This window comes from Puma concolor, chromosome B4 (assembly GCF_028749965.1).
Source record: "Puma concolor isolate L17-30 chromosome B4, mPumCon1.1.hap2, whole genome shotgun sequence".
Taxonomy (NCBI): domain Eukaryota; kingdom Metazoa; phylum Chordata; class Mammalia; order Carnivora; family Felidae; genus Puma; species Puma concolor.
Genome location: NC_141673.1, coordinates 29,426,716 through 29,444,828, shown reverse-complemented (window position 1 = coordinate 29,444,828; position 18,113 = coordinate 29,426,716). Strand labels below are relative to the sequence as shown.

The following is an 18,113-nucleotide window of genomic DNA, read 5'->3' as shown; positions in this document are numbered from 1 at the left end:
CTGGGATTTTGGAGTTGTTTGTTACAGCTGCTAATGTAACTTGCCTTAACATAGATCTTTTAAATTTTTGTTTTCTTATCCATATCTTAATCATACTGAGGGAACAATTTTTAATATTGTTATGGGTTGATTTACCTGGCACAGATCACTGAAATTCGAAAACATAAATGCATTTTGTGTGCGTGTGTCACTCAATCCTCTCTGATTTCTTTCTTACAAACAACTGTTCTTTGATTTTGCTTATGATGAGAGTTGATGATTTGAGGGTTTCACTTAATAATATCCTCTCTAGTCTGTATCTCTTCTGGGACCACAGCATTTTGTTGTTCCCATGTTTATTTACTCATTTCCTTTCCTTATTGTCAGAAAGTGGCAATATTCCATTTTTAGTTGCCAGAAAAAAATTTCTACTTTAGTTTTATCCCAGTTTATTAAGGACTCCATTCACCACCATTCCATTAGGCTCCAGAAAAACTTAATAGATTTTCAATATCTTAGTTCTCACAAAATGTATCATCTAGTTCTAATTGAATGTCTCCAAATAATATTGGAACTTTGGCAAAGGCTTTAGAAACATTTTAGAAACATTATCTAATAATAAAGTCAGTTCACATTCCCTTTCCCCTTACCTCCCTTATTCCCCAAGTAGGGATGCCAGAAGGACAATTTAGTGTAGGCTGAAATCAGTAATCTCATGAGGATAGGGGAGAGAGAGAGAGAGAGAGAGAGAGAGAGAGAGAGAGAGAGGTGAGAGAGAGAGAGAGAGAGTCAATCATAGTAATTGAAAACAAAGAAATTGGACTGAAAACCAAGAGATTTGGAACCTTATAAACTCTAGCTTTTTTTTTTTTGACAGAGCAATTTAGTAATATTTTAAGTTTTGATCTTTCCTATCTTGACACAAAGCAAATTATTCCTTCTAGCACAGACTTTATTGATTCACAAAGTATAATAAGCCATGCCTTTTAATACATAGAACTTATCTGCATAAAATTGCTATTCACTCATGGTGATGATGATGATGATGATGATGATGATGTATATATTATCAGAGGGTAATAATAGACATTTTGAATAGGAAAACGTGCAGCAGGGAGGACCAGATAGCTAATAGCCAATTAGCTATTAGCTAATAGCCAATTAGCTTTGAAATAGATAATTATTATGTTATTTATTTCTACTGTTTAGTTCCAGTGGTAAAACCTTAAAAAATTTTTACAAATTTAGAAACCTGACTTTATCTTTTAGAGGCAGAATTTGTTTAAACAAATGCAAAAACTGAACTAGACCAGAATGCTAACCTGAAGGCACTTACTGCCACCAATATATCCCCTGTAGCCTCTGTAGTCTCACCTGGGAACCTAATCATGATCAAAAGATTGTTGTTGACCATAGCACCAGAACAAAAGACAATAGGTAAGTCAGCTTTGTAATAGCATAAGGCGAAGGAGGTGCTGTTTTTCTAGGGATCAAAATCTTTAAGTTTGTTGATGGCCATAAGTTTTTACTATTAGTTTCAGGATTGAATCATCCTGCCAATTGAAGGCTGTTAAGTAGTAGTTGATTGGCCTTGAAAATATTTGATTTGATGATCTTCCTTACTTCTCTCAGTATCAGAATGTACTGATCCTTTTCAATCTCCTTTATCTCTCTATATATTACAGATTCAGTATAGTTTTAGTAGGAGGATTTTTTTTTAATTTTAAATATCCTGGATTTGATTTCTTTCACATTTAATACTTTAATCAGAGTTTTGATATCATAACTCCAAAGATAACTTAATAAGATAACTTATGAGAAAATTTGATCCAGCCTCAATATCTTATATATTTATTTTCTTTGTTATTCTTCTCATATGTTAAGAAATGGAGTGTATAATATATATTTGCATCCATACCGTTTACCTCTTTAAAGCCCACACTGAATGTGAGCAGAGAGACTGGCATGATTCACTGTGATTACCCTTTAGATCTCACTTATTTGCATCTCATATTGGCTGAGTTGACATCAAAAGCTAGTAATTTTACAACCTAATGAGGGACAACATTACCAAGCAATAATTCTTGAACTATTTCCATGCCTGTGAGTGTGTACCTTAACAAACATAAGGTAAGCCTCTCTATTCCTAGCAAACTCAAGACCAGTTTAAGCAGGACTTGTCCATATGAATGTAGGAAATTGGGGAAGATCTAGTGAAAATTAGGCATATTGAAAGAGAGCTAATCAAGACAATAATAGGTCACTTTCAATCTCAGGTTAGAAATTAGTATGATGGGAGAACATGGTCAGGGTAGGATTACCCAACTCTAAAATATAAGATTTCCAAACTTTTTTTGAAAGATGTTATTTCTGGCATATTTATAATTTACTATTTTTTTTTTAAATATATGTCATTATGTGAGATGCCACAAGGCAAAATCTACAGGAGTATGTTAGAAAAGCAAAAGTTTGGACTGGAAAAAAAATGAGAAGGCATACATTGCATGGGCACCAAAAATGTAAAATAATTTAGAAAAAATAATTTAGAAAAAAAAATTTAGAAAATAATTTAGAACTATTAAAATAATTTAGAAAAAAAAAAAAAAAAAAAACAACAAACCAGCAACTGACTCACACTTCCCAGCTGAGGGAAGTCAAACACTGGATCTGGGCCTATCCCAAGAGATTCTGATTTCAATAGTCTGGGGTGTGGCCTAGGCGTTAGGATTTCTAAAAGCTCTAGCAGTGATTCAAATATGTGGCCAAAGTTGAGAACCCCCACACTAAAAGGGAAATGTACTTCACTGAATAGCATGTAGGAGACAGAAATACTAATTAAGTCCTGGAACTTTGAAAGTTTAGTAAATTCTTGATGAGAATGTGGTAGAAGGATTGTTTTTCACTAGGCTCCCGGGGCCAGAAGCTTCACAAACATCCATGACAGTTCCAGTTCAAGAATCTGCTGAGGTTGATTCTCCAGCTGGGGGGAAAAAAAAAAAAAAAAAACCTGGGGAAGAAGGGAAAGGTCTCTGGGAGGTAAATTTCTTGAATTCCAGAGCAGGAAGCCATGGATAAACCACTGGCATAGCTTTCAAGCTGGAGAACCCTACTGGCTGAAAATTCTTGTTCACAAGATAATCTGTCACCTGACAGAATACACAATGCAGAATCAGGTGCCAGAAACCCAGAATTTAGCAGGAAATTAGACACTCAAAGGCTTTGAGTATGCAAAAAGAGGAAGAAACTTTGACCTGGTAACTGGGCCGGCCGCCATTGTATGTTTTAAAAAGATGCTGGAAAACAAAAATATCTCAAATGCTACTCTGAGAAAAGAGCCATTATTTTAGGGAGTGTTTCCTAGTTCAGTGCTGCTCAAACCACAGGTGCATCAGAATGACAGAGGAGTTAAAATCGCTGATTCCTGGCTCTCTCTAGAGTTTCTGACTCAGTAGGTCTGGGTTGGGACCTGAGAATTTGCATTCCTGACTAGCTCCCGGGTGATACTGATACTGCTAGTTCAGAAACTACATTTTGAGAAAAGCTACTCTGAGAATGGTAAAACTGTGCCATAATTGAACTCCTGATGGAAGATTTCTCCCAGTGTTTGAGCTCAAAATTTGCAAACTGGGGACAATAAACACCAGCTGACCAACATCTGGATGAGGCTAAACCAAGGTTTTTTGTGTTTTTTTTTTTTTTTTTTTCCATCTCCTGATTTTTCTTAAGTAGCTCCAGGTCTCTTCTTGAGTATCTGCCAACACTATGTACTGGTCTGGGGGACTGCCCTTTTGCTTGGAATAATTAATTTTGGAGACTCGGGATTAATTTGTTCTTTAAATCTGATGGGGGTTAGGGCCATTTTTGTGATAATACTGCATGCACACTTAATGCTTCATTCTCTTAAAATATCAAAGTCATGGGAGACTATAGTGAACTACTAGCAAAGTATGTGCTTCTGAAGGAACTACACCTGTATCTGGAAGAAATCAGTCATGGTGTTACCGAGAGAGTCCAGCTTGGCCCAGGTAAGATGAAGAGAAGCAAAAAGAATTAGGAAAAGGAAGTTCTTTGGCTTTTTCAATCAAAGTCAAACAATGCTGATTTTGTACTGTAATCTCTTTGGATTTAAACAAATTCAGACTTTAATTTGCAGGAGATGGATATTAATCTTTGGTCCTTTATTTTTCCACACAAGCTTCATAGAAGTAGGGGAAATATACACAGATTTGTGTTATCTTTATGTTTCTGGATTTTTTTTTTAATGTTTACTTATTTTGAGAAAGAGAGAGAGGGAGAGAGAGAGAGAGAGAGTCAGGGGAGGCGTAGAGAGAAGGAGACACATAATCCAAAGCAGGCTTTACGCTTTGAGCTGTCAGCACAGAGCCCGACATGGGGCTCGAACTCAGGAACTGTGAGATCATGACCTGAGCCAAAGTTGTAGGCTTAACTGACTGAGCCACCCAGGCGCCCTTGGAATTGTTTTATTGGAGTATATTTACTCAGAATTTCATTTCATTTCAGAGTCTTTCCTAAGCTCTATTATTAATGTGGCTTGATATAATTTTAGGTAGAACATACAAGTGAGAGTGAGATATCAATCTCAGGTGCAGGACGGCCTTTGAGATAAATTCACTGATGCTCTTGGATCATTTCAGAGCTTTTGGGATCAAAATCTACATTCTGCCATTCTGCCATACATGCCTAAGAGTGCTGACTGTCATGGTGGTAGGTCTCATAAAGATGGGAGTGTGATTGTCCTAAAAATGGGAAGAGCTATCTTGAACTTAACAGTTAAGCCTAATGGCTTGAAGGCCACCATCCTGGGAGGTGAGTGCATCTTCTGTTGGCTCTTTCATTCACTCTTCCTGAAAAAGAATGACTAGGCTAATTGGTGGATGGCAGAAGATACTAGGACTGAGTGGTTCACCCTCCCTTTTGGGGAGAATTGTCTGCCTGTCAAGAACATACATTGCTTTGTCCCTCCATGCACTACGATTTACTGAATCAGGCACTAATCTGACGACTGTGGTTAACCACAGTTTTGGGTTAATACCCAAAGTTAGTGGTTTGTTACATTATTCTTTGTAGTGTGTGGTTTAATAATTTAAATGCCCAACCAAAGTCAGATTAGAAAACAAATGTCCTCACCTATGTATTCATTTTGATTAAGATCCTCACTCTGCCAGTCAATTCCTAACCAGTAAGTCCAGGCCTTCAGCAGAAAATATTTAAATTACAGATCTGCTTCTCATTAAAAAAAAAAATAGAAATCCAGAATGTTATTTGGATTTTCATATTTGCACAGAATAAGGTTTTTGTTAAACGGAATGGAATTTTAAATTTCTCTTTTCTCAAAATTGTCCCACACAGTTGATAAGAAATCTTGAAGCTATTCCTTATTGTTACCATTATGTCAACAATTGGCTTCCAAAGGTGTTAAAAGGTTCTCATATATTCAGCCTGGGTTACTAGCGAAGCATTCATAAGGATTTCATAGACTGGCATGTAGATATCTTAAGTGTGGTGGAATTCTTCTCTAAATATCAGCCTGGTGTACAAATTGATTTAACTGATCCATATTAATTATCTAAAAGAATGTGACCATGGACACTGGCAATGAAAGCTGTATCTTATTTTCTATTTTATCTTGAAAATGGATGAGGAAGAAATGTGTTTGGCGAAGATTGCTCAATCCTCACATTTCTCACAAAGCAGCTTTCAGTTCAGAGGGATTGTCTTACCTCTTGCTCCCTTAAATACTTTGACAGCTAAGACAGATGCTTAGATATTGTGTTAATTATAATCACTTGAAAATTCTTGCTTTTCTGATTCCTAATAATCAAATTACTTAATCTCAGAGGAAAGAAACCTCAATATTGGACACAGCTAAAAGAAGTAAAGATTAAAGAGAAGAAGAAGGAAAATAATGGAAGCTTTTAATGCCAAAGACTCTCTGGTTTGGCATTAAAACAATCTGGTTTAAATTTTACTCTGAAACGTACTAGCTGAATAACCTTGGGCAAAATTCTGATCTTCAATTGTTAATAATAATAATAATAGAATAATTTATCATTTCAAAGGATAGTTATGAGAATTAACTTAGGCTTGTGGTCTCATAAATAACGTATAATACAAACACAAATAAGTCACTGGCAAAGACTATCAGTGTTCTTTTGTTTCCTGATGAGCCTATATGATTGTATGTTTGTTGCATTTTCTTAAAGTTTTCAAATAGTTTTAAAATGAGATTCAAATAGTTTAACACTGTTTTTAAAAGAAGCATATGGAAAGTCAATCAGACAACCATATTAAAAGCTCATCAGCAAAATTCTACCCCCCCCCCCCCACTTTCTCCAGAGTGTCTTTGGTGAGGAGGGAGGGTGAGGAGAAATATTAGCTTTTATTTTTTGCCAAATTCTGAAAAGAACATTTAATTCAGGCTGAGTTTAAGTTACCTCTTCCAATAAAAAGTATTTTATATGCAAACCATAAGTTTGAAACTTTTAAATATATTTCATAAACTGGCCAAAGTGAGACATCATTCCAAATATAAAGGTAAAAAAAAAGATAAAAGATAAAAGTATTCCATATCTTTATTACCAGAGGAAATAAATAGTAGAAATATTACTAATTAATTGCTTTCTGTTCAGAAAATACAAAGATGTTATCTGTTAGCATTACCAAAGCTCTATACCAATTTATCATATTTAAACCTAATTAAAATACTTTTTATATATCATTATCTGAAGTGGACATTGATTCTATGAGTAGCTCAAAGTTAATGTCATTTTCTTAAGCAATTTCTAGTGTTACAGGGCACCAGCATTTGTTCTAAAATTATTCTGCATGGCATCATATTACCATTATGGCAACTGAAAAGAAACCATTGTTCAACTGTTCCTGGATACAACTGCCTTCACTGAATACTTGCCCATTTCTACAACTCCACTAAATTTAACTTTCATTCCTTTGATGAATCTTATCGCTTCTTCATCCCTGAAAGCTATTTTTTTTTTTTTAACGTTTATTTATTTTTTTTGGGACAGAGAGAGACAGAGCATGAACGGGGGAGGGGCAGAGAGAGAGGGAGACACAGAATCAGAAACAGGCTCCAGGCTCTGAGCCATCAGCCCAGAGCCCGACGCGGGGCTCGAACCCACGGACCGCGAGATCGTGACCTGGCTGAAGTCGGACGCTTAACCGACTGCGCCACCCAGGCGCCCCAATGAAAGCTATTTTTTAAGCTTAATTCATTTCTTTCAATGGTGATTTTCTTTGGGATGATTTTAAATAAGTTCACTACTTATTCTCCTTATGAAAAAGAAAACAATGGCCTAATTTTAAGATCAATGGAGAGTAACAGCAAGGAAGGCACCTCTCATTCAAAAAATTCCCTATGGGTCAATTATTACTGATATCCCTTTATTAGTTATTGCCATTTAGCTATGAATGCTTACTCCATCCTATTCCAGAAAGTATATGAGGCAGTTTTAAAAGCACGTATGGTAATTCTTCAAACAATCTACACGAGGAGATTAGGATGATGGGAAAGTAAAGGTGGGGGAAGTAATATAAAATGAGGAAAGAATGCAGCAAAAATTCAGGGCCCAAATTTCTGAGCAAAATGACAAACACAATTATTTACAAGATGTAGAGCCCAGAAAATAAGCACATTCCTGAAAATTTGCAACCCATTTGGGTACTGAGGCCTGAGAGAAATGTCTACCCCATATCCTCCTGAAGAGCATTGTATGGCATCACTGTAAGTGCCCCTCATGCTGTCCCACATTAAGTACAACCAAGTGCTCCACAGGGCTCTGTGATACAACATTTATGGTGTTTATTAAAGATGCAGAGACACTGCAGATGCAATTAAGTACAAGTAATTATATAAGACTAGAGTGAGGCAGGATAGGGGAGGGTAAATCTGATTGGATGGAGCCAAGGAAAGGTTACTGCAGGAACGGAAGTTCATATGCTCCATAAATACTAATACTGCCACTGAGTACTTTTCTGGGCAAAGGAAATAACTCATGGGCAGGCCAATGTTTTTCTGAGACCTAAGAGAAATGAGTAATCAATAACCCCAAAACTATACCATGGAAACAGAAGCATCAAATACCTAACTTAATCAAAAATACAGTCTCAGTTTAAATCACTCAAAGAATATCAAATTTTTAACTTTGTGCTGATGAAAACTTTAAGGCAAATAACAAAATGTTTCCGTGGAGTCTAAACCACCAAATATTTATGATTTTATATATCTATCTATATTTATATTTGTATCTATATCTACATTGGATGGATGGATAGATAGATGTTAGATAGATAGATGGATAGATAGATAGATAGATGGATAGAAATAGAGACATAGAGAGATAGCTATAGGCAATTCCCCATAGCATAGATATACTATGTTGGAGGATGACTATCTACAATTAATCTTTGAAGTAGTCTTTTTTTATTTTAATTTTTTTTTACATTTATTCATTTTTGAGAGAGAGAGACAGAGCACAAGTGGAGGAGGGACAGAGAGAGAGAGGGAGACACAGAATCTGAAGCAGGCTCCAGGCTCCGAGCTAGCGTCCGACGTGGGGCTTGAACTCACAAACCACGAGATCATGACTTGAGCCGAAGTCGGACGCTCAACCTACTGATACACACAGGAGCTCCTGAAGTAGTTAGTCTTAAGCCATTCTTTCTTACAAGTTGGGTAAGTCAACTGTCTCTAAAATTTACTTCTAGATTACATTATTCACCCATAGAACAAATGCTTTTAGCAGTGTTGGAGCACCAGCATTCAGTTCTACTAAAACAAGTATCAAGTTAAAAGGACAATTTGGAAAATGGTAGAAAATGGAGGGAGGATAATATATATTTTTTATTAACCTGCTGGAAATTATTTTCTGATACGAGAAGATAATATCACTATAATTATATGTCATTAACAACTATGATCTTAATCGAGTTACTTAGCCGCTCTTTATCGCAATAGTCTCATGTATTCAATGAAAAGAACAATATCACTTCCTAGTTTTGTTGTGAGTAATGAGATCATGCATGTGACAGGCCTAGAATAGTGCTCAGCACATAAAAAGTGCTCAATCAAGGTTAGCTAATATTCATCAGAAAGCAAAAAGTTCATATTTTTGTCTTACGGCTTGTAACCAATTCTCACTTGTACCATTAAATTAAAATAAAGGCTAAGTAAAAGACTGAAAAAAATTTATGTTATAACAGCAAGTTTATCCATTATCCACTGGGTAACATAGAGCATTATGATGGAATTGCTGAGCCTAAGATCTGCTTCTAACACAGAATCCAGCAGATTCTGAATATTCTAAATCATCAGAAATCACTTAAGTCAGCAGTCTGGAATACTATTCCTGCATGTCATTTTCAAAACTAGAAATTCTTTCATGACCCTTTCACTCACTAGGGAGGTAATGAATATACTACCACCAGTAGAAATCGACAAAGCTCTATTGAGATTCTAACTCTGGGGTTGGAGGGGTGGTTTGGCTCATTGCTAGATAAATCACTGGATTCACAAATGCAAGCCTTGCAGCAGTACAATTCAAATTTGGTTTTCAGAAAAAAATTTACATTATTACATATTGTATTAGTTTTCTATGGCTGCAAAGCAAATTGCTATACATTTAGCAGCTTAAATCTATACCCATTTTTAACTAACAGTTTCTGTGAGTTGGAAGTCCAGGAATGGCCGGGAATGGTCAGAAGTCCAGGAATGGCCAGACATCTGCCCAGGGTCTCACAAGGCTAAAATCAAGCTAATGGCCAGGGCTGTGATCTCAGGTATACCTCTGGGTTCCTTATATCTATAGGACTGTGGTTTCCATTATGCTCTCTGGCTGTCAGCCACTCTCAAAATTTAGAGACTTCCTGCATTCCTTGCTATGTGGACCCATCCATCTTTAAAGCCAGCAACAAATAGTTTTCCATTTCCTTGAATTCATTTCATGCTTTAAAATTTGTCCCTGACCTCAAGACACTGTTTTAAAGGACTCATTAGTATAGATCAAGCCAACCAGTAGAATCTCCCTTTTTAAATTTCAGTTGTGCCATATAAAATAACCTAATTATAAGCCTGATATCCCAATACAGTTATGATGTTGAGAATTATAGAGGGCATGGACACACCAGGGAAGGAGTCACTTAGGGGACATCTTAGATTTCTGCCTACCTCATATGTCTAAGGCCTTAAGGGTAAATCATTCAAAGTCTAGAGGGTCTATTATATTGGCCCAAGATGGAAGTCTTTTTTTAAACATTTTTTTTTCAACGTTTATTTATTTTTAAGACAGAGAGAGACAGCATGAACGGGGGAGGGGCAGAGAGAGAGGGAGACACACAGAATCGGAAGCAGGCTCCAGGCTCTGAGCCATCAGCCCAGAGCCTGACGCGGGGCTCGAACTCACGGACCGCGAGATCGTGACCTGGCTGAAGTCGGACGCTTAACCGACTGCGCCACCCAGGCACCCCCCAAGGTGCAAGTCTTAAAATTTGTAAGAAAGAAACTGGCATATATTTTAGAAACATTGCTCGTTTATTCTATAAATTTATAATTTTAAAATATAAACTTGCCTTTTCTAGAAATGAAATAAATTCTAGACTAACATAGTCAGAACCACACTCTTGGGATTGAAGACATAAAAGAAAAGAACCTTATCTTACCATTCTCCATGTGCTTCATTTACCATGAATTTTTTTTTATCAACTGTACCTTATATGGGTAAGTTACCAGTGTGTTCACTCAAAAAGTGTCATACATGAATAAGAAAATGTAGAACAACTGTTCTTAGTTGATAAATATGAGATAAAGAAGCTTATCAGGAGTTGTCAGAATCTGAATTTCCATGACTAAAGTCAAGAAATTCAGGTAATGAGTAACTACATTCTAGAATCCATGCAGCATGGCTGGATCTATTGGCTTCATTTCACATCTTCTCATAAGGAATTGAATATTAGTTCTTTGTTTCTAAAGCAATTTACATTAACAACTTGTTAAGATCTGAGCTTAAGTTCTGAATTTTATTCCTCAGGTCATTTTATTTATTATATTACATTGTTTTTGTATTTTGTTTTTTCATAGGTGGTGGGTGGGTGGATTGGTGAATTGGTTTTTGCTACTGGACCAACTTGGTAAAATTAAAAAATTATGCATAGTTTGTTTTCAAATGTGTTACATTTTCATTATAGCACAGGTATATGTGTATATGTATATCATCTATCTATAAACTGGTTTTCTTCATCGCAAAAGATTATTAAATCAGGGATGACTTATGTATTTCAGTCATCAACAAGAGATTATTTTGTGGCTCTCTGGAGAGAGTTGTTAAGGATGCTGAGTTTGCCTACGTCAGTGTGAAAATTAAGCATATTTGAATGAAGTAACAGGATACAATGCCACATATTTGGTACCTTGCAAGAAGGTTGCTCTTCCAGAATAAGCAAATACTGAGGAACGGTTGGATATGAAACCATCTTTATAGAGATAAATTTATCACTTCAGAATCTCTTGAGAATGTCTGTGCAGCAAAAAGGGATTCTGACATCAAGGAATGGCTTTAAAGAGGTCTACAGATAAAGCTCATCTCCTTCAAAATTTTATCTAGGGCAGCCTTGAGCAGTCTCTAGAACCCACTCCACAGGCCTACTCACAACAGAGGATTCACTGATGACACTCATCAAACCTCTTTGATCCTATGAAATATCTTTTGGAGGAATGACAGTACATTTAAAACTAAAATATTTAGCTTGGTAGATAACTGCAGATACATACTGAGTCTTTTTTTTTTAAAAATATTTATGCAAAATGGGAAAAGGAGCAGAGCAGAGGAGTTAAGCACTGACAAAGTTTCTCCTTATATTCTAAACTGATGCATTAGATTGGAGATCTAGAGAACATGTATAGCAAGACTAGTGTTAATGACTATAAACTCTACAGAAAATTCCCTTAACATAGTAGAAGTCATACAGCAAAATGAATCAAACAATGTATAAAGACTTGGAAAACAATCACAACCAAATGTGCAGAAGACAAGTGGTCTTCTGTCAAGCCTAAAACTTTACTAAAAATAAGGAAAGAGGGAGACAGAGAAGGAATGGGGTGGGAAGACCGTAAAAACAAAAGAGAGGAGGATGGAAAGGAAAATGGGGTGGGGAAGAAGATGTAAGAGTCATCGCATTGCAAAAATTTGATTATTAAATTTCATAAGGCAACATAAACAATAACGAGAATGCATATCCTCTTAATAAAGATATAGCTACGTCCATACAATTTAAATAAATGCTTTTGTCAAAATATTTTATTTCCCTAGTTACCAAAAGTAATTATTCTAACAAGACTTACACTTGAGTGACTGCCCAAAATATGTTATGATCCTGTAAAGGTGATGTAACTTCCCTTTTGGTTGATTTATGCTTAATTAGTTTTTGTCAATGTTGTACATTAATTACCCTCCAACATTTCAAGGTCTATTTGTGTTTTGATTTAAAAAATTAGTCTGTATCCTTTAGTTATGTAAAAAGTCTAACATTTAATTGGAAACATGTCATATCAGATTTATGTAATGGGCTGTAACCTTGCCAATGCCTACATTAGCTGAGAGATAATCCGTCATTTAGAAAAGCACACTCACTCTTGGAACACAGTGGAGTTCCAAATCACTGCCCTTTCTTTGCATTCTTATTTTATTCAAATTTATTTTCCTCTTTGTCCTTTGCCCAAACTTCCCCAACTTCTTTATTATCACACGTGTACTATTTCCACTCTTCTCCTCTAATGCCCTCTGTTCTAACTTGAAAGAAACTCTTTTTTGTTATTGTTGTTTTAATTTGTGAGAAGATATAAAGAAAATGAAGTGAACCAGGCGAAAGCAAAAGAGTGTCCCAATGTTAACTTCCAACAGATTGAACAGATTGTGGAGAAAGGGTTCATATGAAACCATTAAGCTAGAACATCTCTATTTATAAATAAACAAAAATCTATTTGAAGAGAGCAAATCTCAATAACTCCCCATATTCATGCTTTTAAAAGTCTCAAGAGAGGCAGGAATCAGTTACCTCAGCTTGACCAATAGGTATGTTTTCATAGTTGTATAAATTATCCAGGTCGTCCAAAGTGGCATCGTAAGTTTCTGAGTCATAATTGATGGGGTCCAGAGTGGGAGCAGTCACAGCAGCATCAAAGATGACAAGTCCCAGAATGAGTCTTGCTAACATTTTCATTTTTCAAGCTTTCCTAACAAAAAATACTTAAATGTATAAATATCTAATTGATAATAACTTAGGAATAGTTTCCACTAACTAGGAATGATAAATTCACAGTTTGACACTGTGAAACTCAAGCTGGTAGCTTTCTTTATATGGATCATTTATAAACATAACACATGAAATTATACAGATTCTGAAGGCTATTCATAGCAGATGTTCAAATTAATTCACAAACCTGTCCACATTTTTACAGTAGATATAGTCATTACAGTGAAATTAAGTTTCTTTCATAGAGAAACACAGGGAAAAAGGGGACACAGAAATATTGTGATACACTTGTTCATGAAAGCCTTTGCCTTAGAGTTTTACCTTTTACTAAACATTAAGTTTCTTTCATCAACTCTGGGATGTAGGAAGGAGAAGGAGGTGGCGGAGGACTATAACCGTAACTCCATTTTACAGATGAGGAAACCGAGGCAGAGTTGACTAGCGATCTAACTAGGACTCATAAGTGTTTCTTGCACATTTAAGCCTATGGCTTTTTCCAGACAAAATAATGAAGGTTTTCTTTTTTTTTTTCTTTTTACTTCCTTGTTGCCTCTGGGTATCATTGATGTATACATAATTTAATATGTGTATAATTTACTATTTCATGCAATATTTTTCAAAACTTATTCTTAACCGAATGAGGCAGAAAATGATTTTTCCTTTAGTCCTTCGTGTTTTATTTCAGTTCTTCATAGCTGTCTAAGCTTTAAACTCAGAATCAGTCAGAATACATGCCTAAAAGACACTATAAGGCAAGATTTTCTTGGAGGAGGATTTCCACACACATAAGATTAAGAAGTTTTTGTTTCGTAATTCTTTGTTAAGCACAATTCTTATTTTCCATGGTAACATCGTGGTGGGGGGATTCGATCAAGATCTTACCATTTTAATTATTTTAGTTCTGTATGTACTCCTTTGAATACGTTCTAGTTTTAGGGGAAAAGAAAACCTCTCACGTTTAATTTTAAACATCTAAATTGGGCCTATCAAAAATGTTACCTGGTAATCATTTTTCGAGGAGGCAAAGAATCTGGAAAACTTTTCTTATCAAGCATGTCTAATTTTAAAGGTGTTGTATTTTGGATACACTTCTCAGGTTTACTTCAAGAACAGTGCCTATGGTGTTTTGTACCTATACACACGTATAAAAGGGAATTCATGATAAATATTACTTTTAAACTTGAATGCACTGGCAGACAAACTGACCTTCAGTTACTTGAAAGAAAGTCTTTATGAAGCAGATTTAGGCAGAGGCATATGAAATTCCTCTGAGAATAAGAAGCAGTACAAGGAGCTCCTTTTTATTCCCTCCTATGATTTCTTCAAGTAATTTTTTTATCCATCCTGGATAAGCCAAGCCTCTATGTCACTTGCCTTTGCAGGGGTCTTTGCAGGATTGCAGATTTCGAACTGTTGTACACAATCACCAGCAAAGTCCTACTTAATCAAACAGTGTGATTTACAAATTTTCCACAAACCATTCTTCCATAGTCGAGTGGAAAACATTAACTGTGGACCCCACTAACCTAGAGAAAATCTTTTCTTTTTACATTTCCTTCTACATTTCTGGCCACTTTCATTGTTCAAAGTAATTATGTACTTGCTGATGATTTTTTTCTCACTTCAAACTATAAATGTGAGTATGTGTCTACATTCTTAGAGTTTATTTGCTTTGGGCATATCCCTCAAAGTTATCAGCAATGAGACAGTCTGTGCAAACCCCAGAAATATGAAGAACACCTACCTATGCTTAGTTTAAAAAGTACATTTCTTCCTCCAAGTAACTATACTAGTATTTAATGTTGTATCTTTGAACTTGTTGCCCACTTTATACCATTTCATGATATTCTGAAAATTATGCTTATAATAAAACTTTAAAATATATAGCTTATAAAGACATTCTAAATGCATAATTGCCATATAATCATTAATATATTTTTAAATGCATGAAATCTCCCCCCTTCTTCTTTTGCATGATATTTCAATCAATGCTAATCAATAGTGCATGTCTATAATGACAAGAAACATGGTCAATGTCAGGGCACTTGATTTAAGGAATATATTGGAAACTACTACAATTTTATTGGCATCTCTCCTGGCTATTAAGATCAACCATTTTACTGTGTGTTATTAATTCCTGAGCTAATTAAAAATTTGAGTTTTCCAAGAGTAATATAAACGTAAAATAACAAACTTAAACCTAAACCATTGAATCAAAGTTCACCATGAAATATGAAAGCAAGTTGAATTATTTCTCAAAAAGTTGTTAGAGGAGAAAAAAAAGTATCTCACCCAAGAAGAAAGCAATTGTAAAAACTTACCTTTGGCTCCTACTTGGTGAAATGGCACGAAGTGACTGAGGATGCCGAGCCAGTAGTATGTGCCCCTGACCAATGGTTGTGAATTCTGGTCTGTGGGAGGTGGAATTTATAACACTCAATTTTCTGTTTGGAAAAGCTAACCTTGAGAAATGCTTCTCAGTCTTTAAAAACCCCAAATTACTTTATAGTCACTCAAAATAAGCAGTCGAATCCAAATGCCATAGTGTATAGAGTTCTTGAAATATGTTAAAGGAGTTCTAATTGCCAACATGTCGCCTTAAACATTTTAAATGCAAAAAGTTGGTTTTAATATATTTAATCTATAACAAGCTCACCAATTAAGAAAAAGTTAATGTATACAGTGATACTAGAAATGGATATTTTAGAAATGTTCTAATAAGAAATAATTTTCCTTGCGTGTCTAGCGTTGCTTTCTTCACTTTTCATTAATGTTAAATGAAATTCAGTAAATGTGGCAAAAGCCTTACCTGTTTAATGCCGGGAAAGTAAAAAACAAATCCATTTTTTTATTGCTTGGAACATTCTGAGAGCAGAGAAACAATAAACCCTTTGCATTCCCATTTACAAAGAAAAATATGCCCTGAAACAATGCATAAATATGATCTGAGTGTTTTGGAAAAAAAAAAAAGTCTCCTTTTCCTCTCTTATCTATCAGAACCAAACAAATCAAATTACATAAAAACGTTTTTCCCACAGAATACAAGATTTGTTGTAGGCTCCTGGTACCTGACATGGTTTGTGAAACTGAGCCTTACTACAGGTATGGAGACAAAGTACATTTGTGTCAAATCTCCTTTCTCCACTTCCATTCACACTGCAAAAGTTCTAGAGGAAGATGAAACTTATGTCATGTATTCTGGCATGCTTTCATAAATCCAGGTGTCTGGTTCTAACCTGTGCATCAAGAATTCTTTTTCATTGACCAGAAGTGAATAGCTGTATTGAATTTTGAAAGCAGGTGAGGGAAAACTGATGGAGGAAAGTCTGTCTTCAAGACTCTCCTCTTTCTGCCTTCCCTCCTGTTCTCCCTCCTACCCCCAATTTTTGGGGATTCAGGGCACAGTCAGTCATGCTCATCACGCACACCTGCTTCCACATGATCTGTTCTCAGTGTGAGTTATTTTTCTTGGGACCAGTTTTATTTGTAATGGAAGCAGTGATACTGGATAAAGTGCAGAATCTATCAAGACCTCTCCAATAGCAGAGAGGCCATCCTGGGGGGTAGGGACTCCTTCCCTGCATCCTGCAGTTTCACATCATGTGGAGGCTACTTTCAGAGGCATTTCTACAAAAAGGCATGAAGCTGGGTTCCTACACTGGCTGTGTTACAGCGCTGTCCCACAGTGCGTGCTAGATGAGTTTACCTATTGTTAACTCTCCCGACACGTTCTCCATCAGAGTAGTTCTCCATTCCCAGGTGGGTGGCACTCAATCATTTAATTCTCTAAGGTCACATGTGACACAAAGAGAAAATCAAATTGGGTCAAGTTCCCTGATGTTACTGAGCTCATCTGAGGGATATGGGTGAAGGTAAAAAGACAGTGGCATCTCTCAGTTTCTTAGATTCTAGGCTGTTTACCTGTCACCAGTTTTTAGCCTCTTCTAGGTGCTTTGGGATAAAAACAGATGAATAGACTATCCATGAAAATACCTAATTTTTTTCTTCTTCCTGCATTATTTAGTCTAATACTCTGCACACATTGTCAGGTGACAAAGGTGGCATCTACGGAGTCCCTTGTTTTCTGGAAGACTCTGACCGAACCTATAAGACTCTATTTTCAGAACTAATATTTTCACACTGTCCTTTGGTCACCTGTTGGTTTAAGTGATGCTGTCCTTGGGCTTCATAACACTGTCTACTAATGCAGTTGTTTTGTGAGAAGGCAATAACTAAATTACTTGTCCTAATATAGGATTGAAAACAAAAATGATCATTCCTGAGTCTTCTCTTTTTCCAAATAAGTAACTGTTTCATTTTTCCTTATAAGAAATTGGCAGCTTTTAAGTTATTCATCTTGGTCTTATTTGGGCTGTCTCCAATATTTCAAAATCTATTTTGAACTATGGGAGCTCAAATTTGTAACAATCCCATGAGGACCTAATCTCTGTTTAATAGTGAGAAGGATTAATTACCAGTTCTAGTCTTTCTTATCCTTGGTAAATATCTTTTAGTTTCATGATGATTTTCTTAATAGAGCCTGAGCTTGGTTATCAGAAACCCTCAGGGGATCAGTTATTAAGACTAGTTGCATTATCTAGTAACTAAGGCTTTCTGGCTTTATCTCTTTAAGCCCCCAAACATTTTACAAATCCTTTTGGCTACAACTCTTAACAAAATTAATTAAACATCGTCCTGCTTGCTTAAATGGAATTAATTTTAAACAGAATGGTCTTCTCTTAATAATTCTCTTTGTTCTGCAGCAGTAACGAACAGAAAAGAGCACTCTGAGGACAGCATAGTGCTGCCTGTCCTTGTCCTCAATGCCAGAGGACCACATCAGTAAGAGC

General features: G+C 35.9%; 1 protein-coding gene across 1 annotated transcript in view; it reads right to left on the bottom strand.

The window, feature by feature from the left end:
• Positions 1–15,675, bottom strand: part of EPYC (epiphycan) — a 35,901-nt gene extending 20,226 nt beyond the window's left edge. The window contains exons 1-2 of the mRNA XM_025926920.2: positions 15,585–15,675; positions 13,066–13,243 (exon numbers count right to left, since the gene is read on the bottom strand). Of these exons, the coding sequence (XP_025782705.1) occupies positions 13,066–13,230 (165 nt within the window). The 5' untranslated portion in view covers positions 13,231–13,243; positions 15,585–15,675. The remainder of the gene's footprint in view (positions 1–13,065; positions 13,244–15,584) is intronic.
• Between the last annotated feature and the right edge of the window lie 2,438 nt (positions 15,676–18,113).